Raw genomic sequence first — 14,887 nt, 5'->3', positions numbered from 1 at the left:
CCAAATCATAGTTGTTCCATATAAAAAGATATTTCAAGCATCAGATAACAAAATATCCAAAGGAATATCCAAAAAAAACAAAAAACACATTACATTTGTTACTATTCTTTGAAAACTTTTTAAGAGTTCCTAAGGAGTAATTTCTTGGCTTGACCGTTTCCTAAATAGTGGCCTGAAAATGGCCCACTCCCTATAGAATCACACATCTAGCTTGTGTTCTATGTAACATAAGGCACAATATAAACATCCCAGAGGTGTCCTGTGTGATCAACTTATAGGTCTGAATTTTACTAAAAACTTGCAAATAAAGAAAGTCATGCCATTCTACGAAGAATAATTACTCATTTTTATAATCAATTGCATTTCAAATCGCGTCATTTACCCAAACAGGCTATCAGTAATATTTCCTGTATGCTTATGGGGTGTCAAGTGCTGAATATACCTTAAGTGAAATTCAAAGAAAACACCAACAAGTAATAAAAAAAATTGTATTTACTTAGAAGCAATCAGAATGTCAACAAAACATTTGCAACTTTTTTTTCCTTTTTATGCAATTACAGAGTGGTATTCAGTTAAACAGAACAACAATTATGATGCTAGACAACTGAAGATGAAAAGATCTACATCCCCATATAACTAGTCTGTGCTGTGCACAACATGAACCTGCTCAAATTTCCATGCCAATTTACAAACCCCATCCTGTACCAGGCAAGGTTAGTGGCCATTGAAAACCACAAAAGAGGAATAACAAAAAACAAAAAAAAAAAAGACAGGGAAGTCTAAAGACACAGCTGGTAGTGTGTTAACTATACAGAAAAAATAAAGAAAATAAAGGACACTGTACAGTTTAAAAACAAATCTTACACATTCTTATATTCGATTTGTTTTTTTTTTTTGTTTTTTTTGTCTTTAAAAATGAGTGAGCTGTGTACAGGGGGGGTTAAATGCTATATAGACAAAATAAAAACCAAAAAACCAAAAACGCTCATGGAGATTGCTCATTCATCATCATCCTCCTCTTCCTCTTCTTCGTCTTCCTCATCTTCCTCTTCTTCATCATCTTCGTCATCATCATCCTCTGCTTTCTTGCTTTTTTCAGGCTTAGCAGGTGCCTTTTTTGCTGCCTCTGGTTTGCCTTTTGATCGATATGAGGTCATATCCTGATAAAACATTAAAAAGAAATGCATTTAATTCGGATAGCAACATCCCAAGATGCAAATGTTAATTCTTTTACAAAAAAAAAAGAAAAATTAAGTGTGAACAGATTTTTAGTAAAGCTAAGCAGGTAAAGTGAGCGCATGAAACCCTTTCATTCCTAAGAAAGCAATGGATTTTCCCACCACTTCTAAGGCCTATATATTAGATCTTTACATATTATGGTCACAGTGTACACACATTTCTAGACCCACTTTGGCCAATGTAATTACATTTCCGATAAAAGAAAATTATATTTTATGGGGCTATTTCGGGCTTTTACTATTGAGGACTTATCTTCTGGATAGGTCATCAATAGTTGATTGGCAGGGGTCAGTCACTCGGAATCTCTGCCGATCGGCTGATTTTCAGGCTCACTGAGCACAGCGGGGCCGGAAGTATAATAGACAGCTTCACTCCCACTGAAATCAATGGGAGTGATGCCTTGAATTACACTTCCGTCTCCTCATTGATTTCAGTGGAATTGAAGCTGTATATTACACTTCTAGCTCTGACCATGGATGACTGTTTGGACTCAATGCACTGACAGCAGGCAGGATCATCAGCTGATCGGTTGGGATCCCGAGCCATGGACCCAAACTGATCAACTATTGATGACTGGAAAATCCTGAAGTTCAGAGACCTGCTGAACGCGGTATCTAAACAACCACATTACATATCCATGCTTCTTCTGGTACACAAATATATATTACAGTGTATATATTGTATGTATTTAATGCAGAAGTAAGATCCTTGAGTAACTGAGCTATTGAAGTAAAGTTTCACTGTGCCACCTTCTGCATAAAGCAATAGTGAGCAATGCTCTAAATTAAATAAAATAAAGTTACTTCTAATGATAAAAGTATTGTAAAATATAAAATGACAAAAAAAAAGTAAATCTGTAAAATAATTTCACATCAACATAACATATCAGGGTTATGATGATTAGAGAAGGCTTTCATCACATAGGCCACGAAAACTTTTTTCCCCATCCAGTACCTGATCAGAACAAAGAAAGGGTAGAGGTAGCATGGGAAGGTAGGAGACTACTGTAGAATCTGCTTATTGACTTACATTCATATAGATTTATAGCACCTTAGACTATGCTATCCTTAGGTTCCATTCACATTGAAGTCTTCTTTTCCAAATGGGGCCATGGTAGCTATGACCGATTCGCTTCAAATGGATCCCAACAAATCCTGACACTTCCTACGACTTAAATTGTGGGGCATTAACATTGGGGGCTGCGCTGTTTGTTTATGGCAAGCAGCCAGTTATCACAAAAAGTAAAAAAAAAATCTGACATCTGTCATATATTCAGCAGTGGCTGCAAAGTCACTTTCTGTTTTCTACCACAAAGCGTTCCAACATTACACTGACTTGAAGGAGACACTGTGCCGCCATAGAGCTCTAAGCTAAACGTGAGTTTGGGGAGACCATCACAAACAATGAAAAATAAGTCATGTGACTAACATAGCCAAGTTCATATTAGTATTGTTCACAATTCTTGTGGTAGAGATGGAAAACTACCTTCTTGTACTTTTCCTTCAGTTTGGCAGCTTTCTTTTCGTAAGGCACCTTGTCTTCTGATGAAGTGTTATTCCACATCTCTCCTAGTTTCTTTGCAACATCTCCAATGGTCAGACCTGGGTGCTCTCCCTTGATTTTAGGACGGAAATCAGAGCAGAACAAGAAGAAAGCCGATCTGTATAAAACAAAAATATGATGTGTAAATGTTCATACTAGCCCCATTGTAGGAAAAAGAATGTAACTACCGGTAATGCAGTTATCCTTGGAAGACTCTTTCCCCCTCTTTTGAAGCTAGAAGTTATTTACTTACGGTGGTCTCTTTGGTGCATTTGGATCCTTAAATTTCTTCTTTGTTTCTCCTTTAGGTGGTATATAAGATTTCATTTCACTTTCATAGCGGACTTTGTCTGCTTTCGCCATATCTTCAAACTTTCCTTTCTCTTTAGCAGACATAGTCTATGGAGAAATAAAATAATGACCCCTGTTAAAAACAAATTGTACACTTTAACACTTACTTAAAAGGGAATAGGATTTGCCAATTGGACAACTGTGTACTGCGTGTCCTGTTAGGGCATATGAACATCATAAAGCATGGTCCCTCTGCTATAGCCGGAAGAGAGATGCGCTGTAATAGCCGCCCCCGTTCAGGTACACTTTGTACTACACTTGTGTTACTTGTATTTTCCTACTGATGCAGGAAAAGGGACCGACTAGCTGCAGCTTCCCCAGCAAATCAGCTATTTTCTGGGAATGCCAAGAGCAGGACTAGGAGTGATCAACCATTTGTTCGGAATCCCACATTCTAAAAGAAGTTGTGTCTGATGACAACCCCTTTAGGCTGACTACCCCCTACAGTTCTTTTTCACTACGAAATCCACAGTGGGTTTTTTTCTCCAGGGGTCTATGGGACTTGTTAATGTTAAAATCGTGATTTGGCGGTAAATTGCGGGGTTTTTTTTGCCGCGATGCGTTTTTAACATTAGAAAGTCCCATAGACACCTGGGGAAAAAAAAAAAAAAGCTGAAAATTCGCAAACGCTACTGGGTAGTCACCCTTAAGGGTATATGTTCACACGTGGCAGATTTTCCACAGCGCAATTGCCTGCAAACAATCTGCAGCATGTAACATTTGCAGCAAAGTGAAAGGGATTTTGTGAAATCCTATTCATATTTTGCTAAAAAAAAAAAAAAGATAAAAATCAGCGTAAATTGACCTGCGTTGTAGATTGTAAATCAATTTATGGTGCAGATTTGACTTCTTAAAATGAGGAAGTGAAATCTGCACCAAAATCTACATTACATGGGGATTCTGACACTTATCTACACCAAAAAAGGTGGCACGCACATTAAATGTAGGTTGCAAAACTTAAAATTTTTGTTAGGACTGGCCAGCCATCTATTGTGTATGGGGATATCCGAACTCTACCTAGCGGCGGATAATCAGGGGAAAGGGAGGTGTCTGGTAGCAGATTATTACACTTCCCCCATTGAGAACACATTCATGCTCAGCTGGGAAGGGAGTGCAACCTATGCAGGACCTCCCTTTAGGAAAAACTTTTGCTATATTTATCAACTTACTCAAAAATAAGCCATATTGTTTTTGTGAAATGTATGCAGGACCTCCCTTTAGGAAAAACTTTTGCTATACTTATCAACTTACTCAAAAATAAGCCATATTGTTTTTGTGAAATGTACAAAAAGGAGGAACACATGACCACAGGCCAATGTACTGATGAGACTTCTACTGAAGATTTTCCTACTGTACCTTATGTTATCTTCACACAGGAGGAACATGGTATGACAAAAATAGCCTCTAACACAATAGTATTTGAGCTGCTATGGTTATGGACGGGTCTTTGAGGAATAACATGAAAGCCTCTAGATGACGACTTGCACTGTGCTGTGGCATGCAGCTTGGACATTCATTTGTACCTAAAAGTGGAGGAAGACCGTTACCCAGACTCCCATCATCATCATGGATGTATTTACCTTCCACCGTTCTGAGCACTTCTTAGAGAATTCTGCAAAGTTTACAGATGCATCAGGATGTTTTTTCTTGTGCTCTTCTCTGCACGTCTGCACAAAGTAAGCATAGGAGGACATCTTTCCTCTGGGCTTCTTAGGATCACCTTTCCCCATCTTAACAAAGTTCTGTAAGAAAAGAAATTTAGAGCCTTATAAACCTCCATGTAATCATTTCTAGAGTCTATGGGTTTGTGCATACACGGGGAACCAAGCTTTGTATTTTAGCTTTCATTTTGGGTTTTACCAGAACTGCAACCCAATACAGTTGAGTAACAGTAGCATCTTACTACTATTTAGCCATATAAACAGCGATTCAGATTCGATATGCCCATGGCTATGGAGCCGACATACAGGCTCTAGAATATTTTAAGAAATATTTATATGGGGCGAGTTGAAAGTCTCCATACAGATTTATTCCTATACAAATGTTACAGGATACCATTTAAAGAATGTGTTCAATCTGTGTGCGCCCCCATATCAAGCCACAGGCAAACCTCTTCCCAGTCTGCACTGTTCAACATGTATGGAGTGATCGGTTCGTAGACTTGGCTGAGACGCCGCATTCTGGATTTTCTCCCTATAAACTGTGGATTTCAGATCCCGCAAATATAGAAATGGAGGGGCGTCATTCCACGGGTCCCTTCCGACCGTCACGCTCCTAGGAATTGTCCCTCAGCCGCTGTTGCATGGCAAATGTGTAAAGTGGCAGGGCGCCATAGTGTTGGGAGAACTGCGGCATGATACACTGGGTGCGCTTTCTGGGGCTCTTGGCAAGGGCCACCAGGACCATGGCTAGCCGTGGAAGGGTACCCCAAGGGTATATATCATCTACACTTTCCGTCTTCTTGAACTTTTGTGAAAGTCGGATTCACAACACGATTAACTTGCGTATCACTGAAGGTCTGGTCCACGTGATGTGTGGCCCCTACCCTGCCAGCAGCATTACATTGATCCGTTCCCCCTTTGTAAGCTACATCGGTTATGCAGACATGCAAAACACATCTGTGTGGAGACTTTAGCCTCACCCTAGGGACATATTCTCCTCTAGCAGCCTAGAATACCTCTGTACATGTGGAGTCAGTCGCCGCAATACACACTTCTTGTTCGGTTACAAGTTATTCCCCTGTATATGTCAGTACGACACTGGAATAATACGGAGGTACAGTGGAGGACTCTTCTACCTCTACTGAAGCCCTATTATGTCTTTGTACGCAGCAGAGCCGTAGGACGGCCTTGTGCATGAGCCCTTAATCTGAAGGCTGCTTTAAGCTTTGTGTATTTAGATCAGATCCTGTCTTAGGAGATCACCAAAGGCTTCTGACCCCATCCTTGACTCTAAATAGAAAACTGCATGCATGACCCCCAAAACTGCCTCTATTAATGCTGAACTGACAATTTAAACTACAGTACTGCAATTTATTAACGCTTCAGATTAAGTAGTTACTGTATCCAAAAACAGCAACGATATGTGAGAAATAGTTGATTAGAAACTTTGTATTTTTTTTGTTCATAGCACCAATTTGTAGACAAGGGGATACTGCAAATTTTGAAGTCATAATGCAGGTTGGACGTCTAGTGACGGATGTTGCTGCGACTCGGCTGAGGTCCATGACAGTGATGTCGCTGCTCCACATAGCCATTTTGGACACGTGATCCCATTTGTGGCCAAAATCACTACGTGGGCCTAGAATTATCATGAAGGGTTTTCAGCATCTGATTGTAAACTAGGATGCGATCATTGACTGACACCGAGCAAGAATCGAGAAAAAAAACTACATTGGACTGTTGTAGAACTGGTCATTATAATACAAAAATTGGGGTTTTATGCAAATATAGCTAAATAACTGTACACTGGTTCATTTATAAGCATAATCTAGATCTACATTTGCTGCGATGGGATAAGGAGCTGAAAGCGGGCCTGGATGATATGCAGAGTTCATTTAGACAGATCTGATAGACTTCAGCTTCGTGCTGTTTAGTGCCGCCGTGTCTTATGCCTACTTACTATACATTTTTATATACATGGAATAGGTACTTTATTAGAGATGCCCATCTAGTTGTGTGTTGGATCTTCTTTGGTCTTCAGAAACACAGCAATTCATCATGGCGTCCATCCGAGGACCCAAGTGTGCCAAGAAAACATTCCCCACACCAATACCCTACTTCAGCCTGAACGGTTGTCACCTGACAAGAAGGGTTCATCGGTTCATGCTGCTTCTGACCTCCCGTCAGCATGGTGCAACACACATCTGGATTCATCTGACCAGGTGATGTTTTTCTCTGCGCATTGATCCAACTTTTGAGTTTTTTTTGCCCACTGGAGTCTTGTGTTTAGGCTTCCCATACACAGCAATGGTGCTGGAACTGATCATCCGTTATAGCCCAACCATACTAAGGAACGAGTTGTGTATGAGGACACATTACTTGGAAGACCAGCATTGTAGTCAGCTGAAATTTGCTTTAACATGCACCTCATGCTCATCAGAACAGTTCTTGACACCCTCCTCCGTCCCATTTCTTTGATGATCTCACCAATCTTAGGCCTCATGTCCACGGGGAAAATCAGATCCGCTGCAGATTCTCAATGGAGAATCTGCAGCGGGTCCCTCCTGCCCCGCGGACATGAGCGCCGAAAATAGCAATTTAAAAGCATTTACCTATCCGGCGCGGGCGGGGAAGGTCAGCTGTTCCTCACGGCCGGATCTTCATTTTCGGCCGGCGGATGAATTCCTGACGCCGGCGGCACGTCGCCGGCACGTCGTCGACGTGCCGCGCGCATGCGCCGGGCACATCCGCCGAGCCGAAGCAAGGGAGATGCGGCCGTGAGGAAGAGCAGAGCTTCGCGGTCCGCTGCGGGTGAGTAAATGCTTTAAATTCCTATTTTAGGTCTCCCGCGGATCCGGACGGCTTCCATAGGCTTCAATAGAAGCCCGCGGGAGCCGTCCCCGCGGGAGACCCGCATGAAAATGGAGCATGGTCCAGATTTTTTCATGCTCCATTTTTTTTAAAATCACTTTTATTGACGATCCGCGGGTATTTATGTACCCGCGGGTGGTCAATGCATCCCTATGGGATGCAGATCCGCTGCGGATCCTAAATCATATTTTCCCCGTGGACATGAGCCCTTAGTATACTTGCTACACCCTTGACCAAGACCACCCGGCAAGGTTGGCTGTTTTTGGTACTGGCCCTGGCTTGTCTAGCAACAATGACCATACCTCGTTCAAAGTTGCTCAGATTGCACGATTCTCCAATTCTGATGTGGATTCACACTAAGTGATCCATGGAGAACATGATCACTTGATCTGATGCTGCACTCCAGGTCTCATTTCCATACAGGTAAGCGCCAATCATGAAAGCACCGGTGTCTCTAATACAGTGGCCATTCAGTGTATTATGATTTTTGATGTAGATTCCTAATAAATCTAACTATACCCACAATACATATTTTTGGCATAGGTGAAATGGCGCAATCATATTAAACGGGTATTCCAGGCTTTTAGTATTGACGGGTGGAAGTGTAACAGACAACTTCACTCCCATTTACATCAATGGGACCGATACCTTCTATTATACTTCTGGCTCCTCATTGCGGTCAGAGCCGGAAGCGTTAATAGAAGACACCGGTCCCACTGACTTCAATGGGAGTGAAGCAGTCTATTACATGTCCAGCCCCGGAACGAGGACCGCTCATGTATATAACCCCATTCAAAAGAACGGGCTCACATTCGCACAAGTTTTGTGCCTCTCGGAGATAATGCGAGATTCTTCCCTGCGTGAAGCCGCCCCGAGTCTGCATTATCATTGCATGTAGTTTACCCAAAAGCGGCTTTAACTATATAGAATTCTTCTTTTGATGCTGAAGTCAATCACTGCGGATGTGAGGCTGGCGGCAGGTCGGTGTCCCAGGAGCGCAGGCGTACATGCGCAGTGGGCGTTGCATGTGTTTTACTGTACTTCTTGCACTCGCAAATTGGCAATTAAGTTAACTAGTTCTAATATATGCGATTTTGCAAGAAAATAGAGCAGGCTGAATTTTTTTTTTGCACTAGCAAAATACGCTTATGTGAACAAACCCATTAAAATCAACGGGTTCTAGTCACCGCAACCCGCTGCGCACATGTCTGTGTGACACAGGCCAAAAGGTTGCTTTTATAAAACACACTCGTGCGTTGCCTTCCCCAAAAACTGTACGCTGGCGTTCTACTTACCGCGGCGCCATTTCTTCGCTCCAGCACCACGGCATCCGACCCAAGAGGTCAGCGGATCTTCTGGTTTGGTGGCATCTCACAGAGGTCACACGGGACTCTACACTAGAAGCAGATGTGACCTGTTAAGGAGACCTCGCCGGGCCAGAGGGCTGCAGGGAAGCAACGCGGCAGAGGTAGGGGTATTCTTATTACCTGTCATCCCCACTACAGCCACCAGTGTACCCGCACATCAGAAAAACCTTGATTTTATTTTTTTCTAAAGCCTTAGGCTGGGTTCACACAGGGCGGATTTGCTGCAACAGATCCGCCCGCGGCAAAACCGCCCGCGACCGCTAATCACGGGATTAGCCAGCCATGTGGACGAGATTTCTCAGAAACCTTATCCACACGGGACGGCTAATCCGCTGCGGTAAATCTGGCTGAAACCGCGGCTGCGGCGACCGCGGTTTCAGAATATGCATGTCCATTCTTTTTTTCATTCCTCTGCGGCCGCAACGGAAAAGCAAGCGGCCGGGCCGCTTCAAAGCCGCCGCGCCGCTTCAAAGCCGCCGCGGTTCTCCCGGAGGAAATCTCGCGGTTTTTGCTGCGGCCAGATTGCGAGATTTCCGACGGGAATCCGCACTGTGTGAACCCAGCCTTAGGCTTCCTGTCCACGGACGACGATCCACTTGTGATCAATCGCCCACGGATCACGCTCTGTAAAGCTTTCCATAGGCCAACTATGGAAAGCGCAGCATCGGCGTCCATGAGCGGAGAATCATAGCGATTCTCCGCTCGCAGGATTTAAATCACGGCATGCTGCGATTCTTTACACTGAGCCCATCTATTAGATAGGCTCATCTCGGAGACCTGTCAGCGCTCCCCCCTGGTCAGAATAGCACTAGCAATATTCCGCCTCGGTCGCGGTCAGGCAGCCTTACTCTGACAGGCGTATGCATGTTGCATCCAAGACATTCTGGTGCTACGCAGACCGGACCCCACGCCATCCTCAATTATGCTGTACTGCAGCGCGAAATCCACGGTCAAAATTCCGCAGCGTCTCTACAATATGGGAATCAACCCTTTGGGGCCGTTCACACTACAATGTAAACCTCCAGAAACTGCGGAGGGGGGTTATAAAAAAAAAAGTATAAAATGGCATTGCCTCATGTAGGCTATAACGGGTCACATATAGTTCAAAGGCGGATCCTCAGCACTACGTGTGCGACTTTTTCCTTTTTTTTGTGGGATGAAAAAGAGTGCAGGCCGAAAAGGATCGGGGGAAAAATATAATGTATATATAAATTTTTTAGAGTCCATCAAAAGCCCGCGCTCGTACGTTTCCTCGCATTTAACGTACATGTTTATTATTAAATGCCTTAAAAAAAAAAATTTAAAGAAGCGTTTCAAAACTTTATTTAAAAAAAAAAAAGTTTACTGTGAAAAATGTAGTTTTATTGTACAAACGGACGTACAGAATCGCACGGCCGGCCGTTTTATGCGTACTTGTAGGTTTTAAAATGCATACATTAGACGTATGTTAGAATCCCAGTGCGACTACTTCAGCGCTGTGCGCCTCCGGGCGTTATTTACACGGGCGGTGCGAGTTGCGCCCATTCTCATGCGCAGATCACATTGTACCCCGCGTGCCGCCCGTGTGCGTCCCGCATGAGAATCTGCACAAGGAGAGGAAAAGTGTTTTTTTTTTCCTTTTATCGAACCGGTGGTCCTGATTTGAAAAAAAAAGCCCTAAATAAAGCGTCCAGCCCGGGACCCCATTCACACCGACGGTTTCCTGTCCTGTGCGACAACCACCCGTGTGCACACCCGCTAACAGCGCTACAAGGCAGCCCCGTCCTGCAGCCACTTTGCAGCGCGCAGCCCGCCGGCAGGTGTCTCCTTCCACGCTCTAACAGCCGCCTGTTGATGAAAGAAAGTCCCCCCAGCCCGTCTCCCTCCGCGCCCCCGGCCCTGTGCGGGCGTTGGGGTGAGCGCCGGCTGCCCGCTGGTCCGTGTGCCGGCGCAGACATCACACTGCGGGGCTGACAGGCCGCGGGAGCGCGCACTGCCTCCTCGCACTGACGCCGCCGTCGGGGCCGCGCTCGCCCTTTCTCCCTATTGTTGTCGTGCCCGCGCCCCCTCACGCTATTAAAACCACCATGTTAGAGAGAGTGCGGCTCGCAACCGCCATCTCATAGAGAAGCAGTAGCAGCAGGGACGGGGCCACCTTCACTGGCTCGGGGCTGGGCGGACGGGGGGCCATTATACCCCCTCGCCACAAGCAGGGCGGAGGGTTAGTCATTTGTCACAGCCGCCACCCTGCTTATTTCCCCCCTCTTCTCTTGTTTTCCCCATAGGCAGCCATGTTACAGCACATCCTGAGGTAATTTCGGCATCTTCTGCCGATACGCCCTGCATTGAGCCGACCACCTGGGCTTTTATGACGGGGGTCGCTGGCCGGCGCAGGGTTTTCTATGCCCGGTGCTTCGCCCGTCATCCTCACACCCGTTACCACCCCGCGTTATTAAAAGTTCACCTCACACTTCCAGCAGTAAATAATAAAAATATCTATCCGGTCACCCGTATCCCCCTCACTTATACTAACCGATTATTACTCCCCCTCCAAAAAAAAAATAAATAAAATATTCCGTTTTATTCCCCCCCTATGTTTATAACGTTAATCCCCCGTCACACCGGGCCGGGATTATTTGTCGTCTTTTAGGCGGATTAATACGGGTGGAGGTGACTAGCCGTCCGTTCTCGTCCACTATACTTACCTTCCATAGACATTGCCAGTCACTGTGTCAGTTTGGTGCCGTGTAATACTCACCCAATGCTGTGTCTATGGAGCTCAATGTACTGCAATGGCTGTGAGAGAAAGCGGGATCGATACGCAGCCTCTTCACACTCTTCCCAATCTGTAACATTACTCTCAGCTCAGGCCGACGCTGATTGGCCGCCGCCAACTCGTCCCTTCTCCTCATTGGTCGGCTCGCCTCCATTGTCCTGACCAGCGGCCGACGGGGATTGGTCAGGATTTAGGCGACGTCACCCAAGAGCAAAACAGCGCGCAAATACGAATAGTCGTCAGTGTGTGAGACGCCGAAGCGGGATGCAGCTGTAAGGCTGAGTTATAGTGTTTGCAATGCAAGCCCATAGAACCCAATGTAGTCAGCGACGGAGCGGGGGCTTCTGCACATGACGGGGCTATGTCGTGCTGCCGGGCGGACTGCTGCTGACACTGCGTCCCCTGCGGACACCCTCACCCCCCTCCACACCCTGCAGCCATCTACAGCCAAAACCTTTTACCCCATTGTCCCTGGTGTTATAACACGGCTGTCGTGAACGCGCACAATGATAGGACTAGGCGGGCGAACCGTCCCGCAACCGGTTTTATGGCCGTTTTGTAGGCGGGATACGTAATCTACCGTCTTGTGTCTCACTAGGATGTGGAGATGGGCAGCCTGCCGGGGGGGGGGAGACGTGAGATGTACTCGGATACTGGTGGCTGGAGGACTACAAGTCCAATCACACCCTGCACGCCGGGCGCTGTACAGTCGTGCTGAGACTTGTAGTTCCACACCTGTAGGGTGCCGATGTCCTCACTATAGTGACACACAGCATAGGCAATTACAGGCTACACTGTACTGCATGGTATATGGCACTGATTAGTATATGGTATTATATATTACACTGTATGATTACTGTATGATATCCCATATTACACTATGTAGTTAGTATGTGGTATAGCCTATATTACACTATGTAGTTAGTATGTGGTATAGCCTATATTACATCATATGTTTAGTATGTGCTATTACTCTATATTACACTGTATGATTACCATATGCTACTATACTGTATTACACTATATACTTAGTATGTGGTGTATCCTATATTACACTGCATAGTTAGTGTGTGGCATAGCCTATATTACCCTACATGATTAGTATGTGATACTAATCTATATTACATTGTATGATTACCATATGATATTATACTATATTACACTATATACTTAGTATGTGGTCTATCCTATATTACACTGCATAGTTTGTGCGGTATATCCTATATTACACTGCATAGTTTGTGCAGAATATCCTATATTACACTATGTAGTTAGTATGTGGTATAGCCTATATTACACTATATAATTAGTATGTGGTATTATTCTATATTACACTGTATGATTACCATATGATATTATACTATATTACACTATATACTTAGTATGTGGTATATCCTATATTACACTATATACTTAGTATGTGGTATATCCTATATTACACTATATACTTAGTATGTGGTATATCCTATATTACACTATATACTTAGTATGTGGTATAGCCTATATTACACTATGTAATTAGTATGTGGTTTAGTCTATATTGCATTATATGTTTAGTATGTGGTATTACTCTATATTACACTGTATGATTACCATATGATATTATACTGTATTACACTATATACTTAGTATGTGGTGTATCCTATATTACACTGCATAGTTAGTGTGTGGTGTAGCCTATATTACACTGCATAGTTAGTGTGTGGTGTAGCCTATATTACACTGCATAGTTAGTGTGTGGTGTAGCCTATATTACACTGCATAGTTTGTGTGTGGTATAGCCTATATTACACTGCATAGTTAGTGTGTGGTATAGCCTATATTACACTGCATAGTTAGTGTGTGGTATAGCCTATATTACACTGCATAGTTTGTGTGTGGTATAGCCTATATTACACTGCATAGTTAGTGTGTGGTATAGCCTATATTACACTGCATAGCTAGTGTGTGGTATAGCCTATATTACACTGCATAGTTTGTGTGTGGTATAGCCTATATTACACTGCATAGTTAGTGTGTGGTATAGCCTATATTACACTGCATAGCTAGTGTGTGGTATAGCCTATATTACACTGCATAGCTAGTGTGTGGTATAGCCTATATTACACTGCATAGCTAGTGTGTGGTATAGCCTATATTACACTGCATAGCTAGTGTGTGGTATAGCCTATATTACACTGCATAGCTAGTGTGTGGTATAGCCTATATTACACTGCATAGCTAGTGTGTGGTATAGCCTATATTACACTGCATAGCTAGTGTGTGGTATAGCCTATATTACACTGCATAGCTAGTGTGTGGTATAGCCTATATTACACTGCATAGCTAGTGTGTGGTATAGCCTATATTACACTGCATAGCTAGTGTGTGGTATAGCCTATATTACACTGCATAGCTAGTGTGTGGTATAGCCTATATTACACTGCATAGCTAGTGTGTGGTATAGCCTATATTACACTGCATAGCTAGTGTGTGGTATAGCCTATATTACACTGCATAGCTAGTGTGTGGTATAGCCTATATTACACTGCATAGCTAGTGTGTGGTATAGCCTATATTACACTGCATAGCTAGTGTGTGGTATAGCCTATATTACACTGCATAGCTAGTGTGTGGTATAGCCTATATTACACTGCATAGCTAGTGTGTGGTATAGCCTATATTACACTGCATAGCTAGTGTGTGGTATAGCCTATATTACACTGCATAGCTAGTGTGTGGTATAGCCTATATTACACTGCATAGCTAGTGTGTGGTATAGCCTATATTACACTGCATAGCTAGTGTGTGGTATAGCCTATATTACACTGCATAGCTAGTGTGTGGTATAGCCTATATTACACTGCATAGCTAGTGTGTGGTATAGCCTATATTACACTGCATAGCTAGTGTGTGGTATAGCCTATATTACACTGCATAGCTAGTGTGTGGTATAGCCTATATTACACTGCATAGCTAGTGTGTGGTATAGCCTATATTACACTGCATAGCTAGTGTGTGGTATAGCCTATATTACACTGCATAGCTAGTGTGTGGTATAGCCTATATTACACTGCATAGCTAGTGTGTGGTATAGCCTATATTACACTGCATAGCTAGTG

The 14,887-nt window shown here is 43.7% G+C and overlaps 1 protein-coding gene across 2 annotated transcripts; it reads right to left on the bottom strand.

Annotated features, from left to right (window-relative positions):
- Positions 1 to 474: 474 nt before the first annotated feature.
- HMGB1 (high mobility group box 1) lies at positions 475 to 11,875 on the bottom strand. 2 transcript variants are annotated; one of them, XM_066583115.1, is made up of 5 exons: positions 11,769 to 11,875; positions 4,713 to 4,874; positions 3,035 to 3,180; positions 2,725 to 2,899; positions 475 to 1,160 (listed from the first exon to the last, which is right to left on the bottom strand). In XM_066583115.1, the coding sequence occupies exons 2-5, from the start codon at positions 4,860 to 4,862 to the stop codon at positions 999 to 1,001; spliced, it is 633 nt and encodes a 210-aa protein (XP_066439212.1). In that variant the 5' UTR covers positions 4,863 to 4,874; positions 11,769 to 11,875; the 3' UTR covers positions 475 to 998. The 2 variants fall into 2 exon arrangements, with proteins under 2 accessions (XP_066439212.1, XP_066439221.1); XM_066583124.1 differs by lacking the exon at positions 11,769 to 11,875 and adding an exon at positions 11,716 to 11,734.
- Between the last annotated feature and the right edge of the window lie 3,012 nt (positions 11,876 to 14,887).

Source organism: Eleutherodactylus coqui, chromosome 1, assembly GCF_035609145.1.
Source record: "Eleutherodactylus coqui strain aEleCoq1 chromosome 1, aEleCoq1.hap1, whole genome shotgun sequence".
NCBI classification, from domain to species: domain Eukaryota; kingdom Metazoa; phylum Chordata; class Amphibia; order Anura; family Eleutherodactylidae; genus Eleutherodactylus; species Eleutherodactylus coqui.
This window is presented reverse-complemented; position numbering and strand designations above follow the sequence as displayed.

Excerpts from the sequence above, each read along its gene's own strand:
- HMGB1 (XM_066583115.1), bottom strand. The coding sequence starts at position 4,862 with ATGGGGAAAGGTGATCCTAAGAAGCCCAGAGGAAAGATGTCCTCCTAT. Across the intron at positions 3,181-4,712 it reads AGTGCTCAGAACGGTGGAAG|ACTATGTCTGCTAAAGAGAA; the intron begins GTAAATACATCC and ends ATTTCTCCATAG. Across the intron at positions 2,900-3,034 it reads AATGCACCAAAGAGACCACC|ATCGGCTTTCTTCTTGTTCT; the intron begins GTAAGTAAATAA and ends TGTTTTATACAG.